This window comes from Dendrobium catenatum, unplaced genomic scaffold, assembly GCF_001605985.2.
Source record: "Dendrobium catenatum unplaced genomic scaffold, ASM160598v2 original_scaffold_176251, whole genome shotgun sequence".
Classification (NCBI taxonomy): Eukaryota; Viridiplantae; Streptophyta; class Magnoliopsida; order Asparagales; family Orchidaceae; genus Dendrobium; species Dendrobium catenatum.
In genome coordinates this window covers 1-1,926 of record NW_021494672.1, presented here as the reverse complement: position 1 = coordinate 1,926, position 1,926 = coordinate 1, and the positions used below count along the sequence as shown (strand labels likewise).

Below are 1,926 nucleotides of genomic sequence, written 5' to 3'. Positions count from 1 at the left end.
CAATCTAACAATCAAAACAGACTAACAGTTTTCTTGCAGTGTGAGATACTCTACACTTATTCATCAATTGATCTCAACCCATTATAAAGATAAACATCCAATTTTTAGAAACTAAATACCAAATACTAGTTCAAACGAAAGGAAGGGGTTTTGATATTCACTGTTCAAACCATATGCAAGTGATGAAATCAAAATTAAATAATAATACAGTTTAAGTTAGATTCATGATGAGCTGATGCTCACATGTGCTGCTCAACGAAGTATGTTCCATCCACACCACAGCAAACTACAGCTATCTCACCAGGTCGTGCCACTTGCAAATTGTTACCATTTCTGTTAAGAAGAGAAGAAATATTAGTCTAAGAACAATACAAAATCATAAAGAATTGACATAGATATGAACCTGAAATCAACATATAGAAAAAAATACAAACAAAGAGTAATTACCTTGCTTGAGAGGGCTTCTTCTTTGTATTTATTGATTCAAAATTAAATTTTGACTTGCACTCCGGACAGTAGTAATCAGAGTTTTCAATATCCTTTAAAACATGAAGTTATATTATAAGAACAAAAATAATAGAAACGATGATGGCCACAGTAATCCCAATGATAAGTTAATACTAACAAGATGACTTCAAGCTGACCTTAAGGTTGTCACATATTTTGTCACATTCCGCATGAACCCAAATTTGGCATCCATCACAGCAAACCTAAAATTTATTGAATGGTTCATATAAAGGCTTAGGGTATCCCCAACCGAAAATCTCATTTTTCACTCCAAAATGCAGTGTAACAAAAAAAAAATGGCTTGATTCATCTCCAATCAAACTCCATTTTGCGCCCAGGTAACCGTCTTTCTCCTTCGCGCATTTCTTCGGCAAATCTAGTGGAGACAGAAAAATAACGCAGGTGAACAGTGCAACGTCAATATTGACATCGCACTGTTCACCCACAACCAAATACCGGAAGTTTTGTCATTCAGCTGGAGCTCGCGAGCGACGTCATTCATGCGTTTGGAATTCGGTTGGAGAAGGCCTTAACTAATTTGAACTGGCATTTCTATGAAAATCAAAGACAACCATTTTGACAATGAAGTAATTCAACTTACCCAACTACCACCATCTGTGTGATGCCAGATCTTCTTACATATGCCACAGTATTGTTTTGACCTCAACAACTGAAAAGATTGTGCATGATGGAAGATAACAATTAATACTTCAGAAGATGGTCAGATCATAAATCTATATTTAGCATTGGGGGGATTCCAGGGAATTTCCTTAAAGAAGTCAATGGCAGATTGATTAATACCTTTGCACAGTGCCTACAGATCAATTGTTCTGACAGCAGCTTCATCTTCTTTGTGCCTTTGGATTGAATGATCAATCCACAACTATGACATCGAGGTCCTGATTTGTCCTCACCCTAAACTTAAAATGTAATCAGGTAAACTGAACATCTCAGCCAATTTTTGTATACAGCAGTTACATATAATGGTAGCACACGTCTAGGATTAAGAAAACATGCCATATTTAGCTGGTATAGAAATAGCTGCAGTGATTAAGAAAAGGAATATAAGTTATAAAACGGTGACAAGCTTGACAATGTGGCTCAAGCTAGGGAACTCCATATTTACTTTGAGAAATATTTAACATGAAAGTCTCCTACTATCACATTAAATAATCTTATATTGCTTCGAGATGGTTTCCTGAAAATGTCATCTATAAAAAAGAATAAGAAAAAACAAATATGCATTCAACACGAGTAGCACGAGGCAGCGCCCCGGCCTGGCCACCTCGCATAACCTGTTTGGCTAGTCGGCACGCCCGCACGAGTGACGAAGGGATGGGCGGAATTCAAAAATGAGCGGGTTGGAGGGTCATGTCAGGTCAACCTGGTAACCCACGTGGGTCGGATCCAGGTTGGCAA

General features: G+C 37.6%; 1 protein-coding gene across 1 annotated transcript; it reads right to left on the bottom strand.

The window, feature by feature from the left end:
- Nucleotides 1-243: 243 nt before the first annotated feature.
- LOC110104589 (histone-lysine N-methyltransferase ATX5) lies at nucleotides 244-1,548 on the bottom strand (the record flags this gene model as incomplete). Its single annotated transcript, XM_020833759.1, has 6 exons — nucleotides 244-333; nucleotides 448-539; nucleotides 645-710; nucleotides 1,109-1,177; nucleotides 1,309-1,422; nucleotides 1,477-1,548. Coding segments are annotated over 6 exons (503 nt in total), but the record flags the coding sequence as incomplete, so codon positions are not given.
- Between the last annotated feature and the right edge of the window lie 378 nt (nucleotides 1,549-1,926).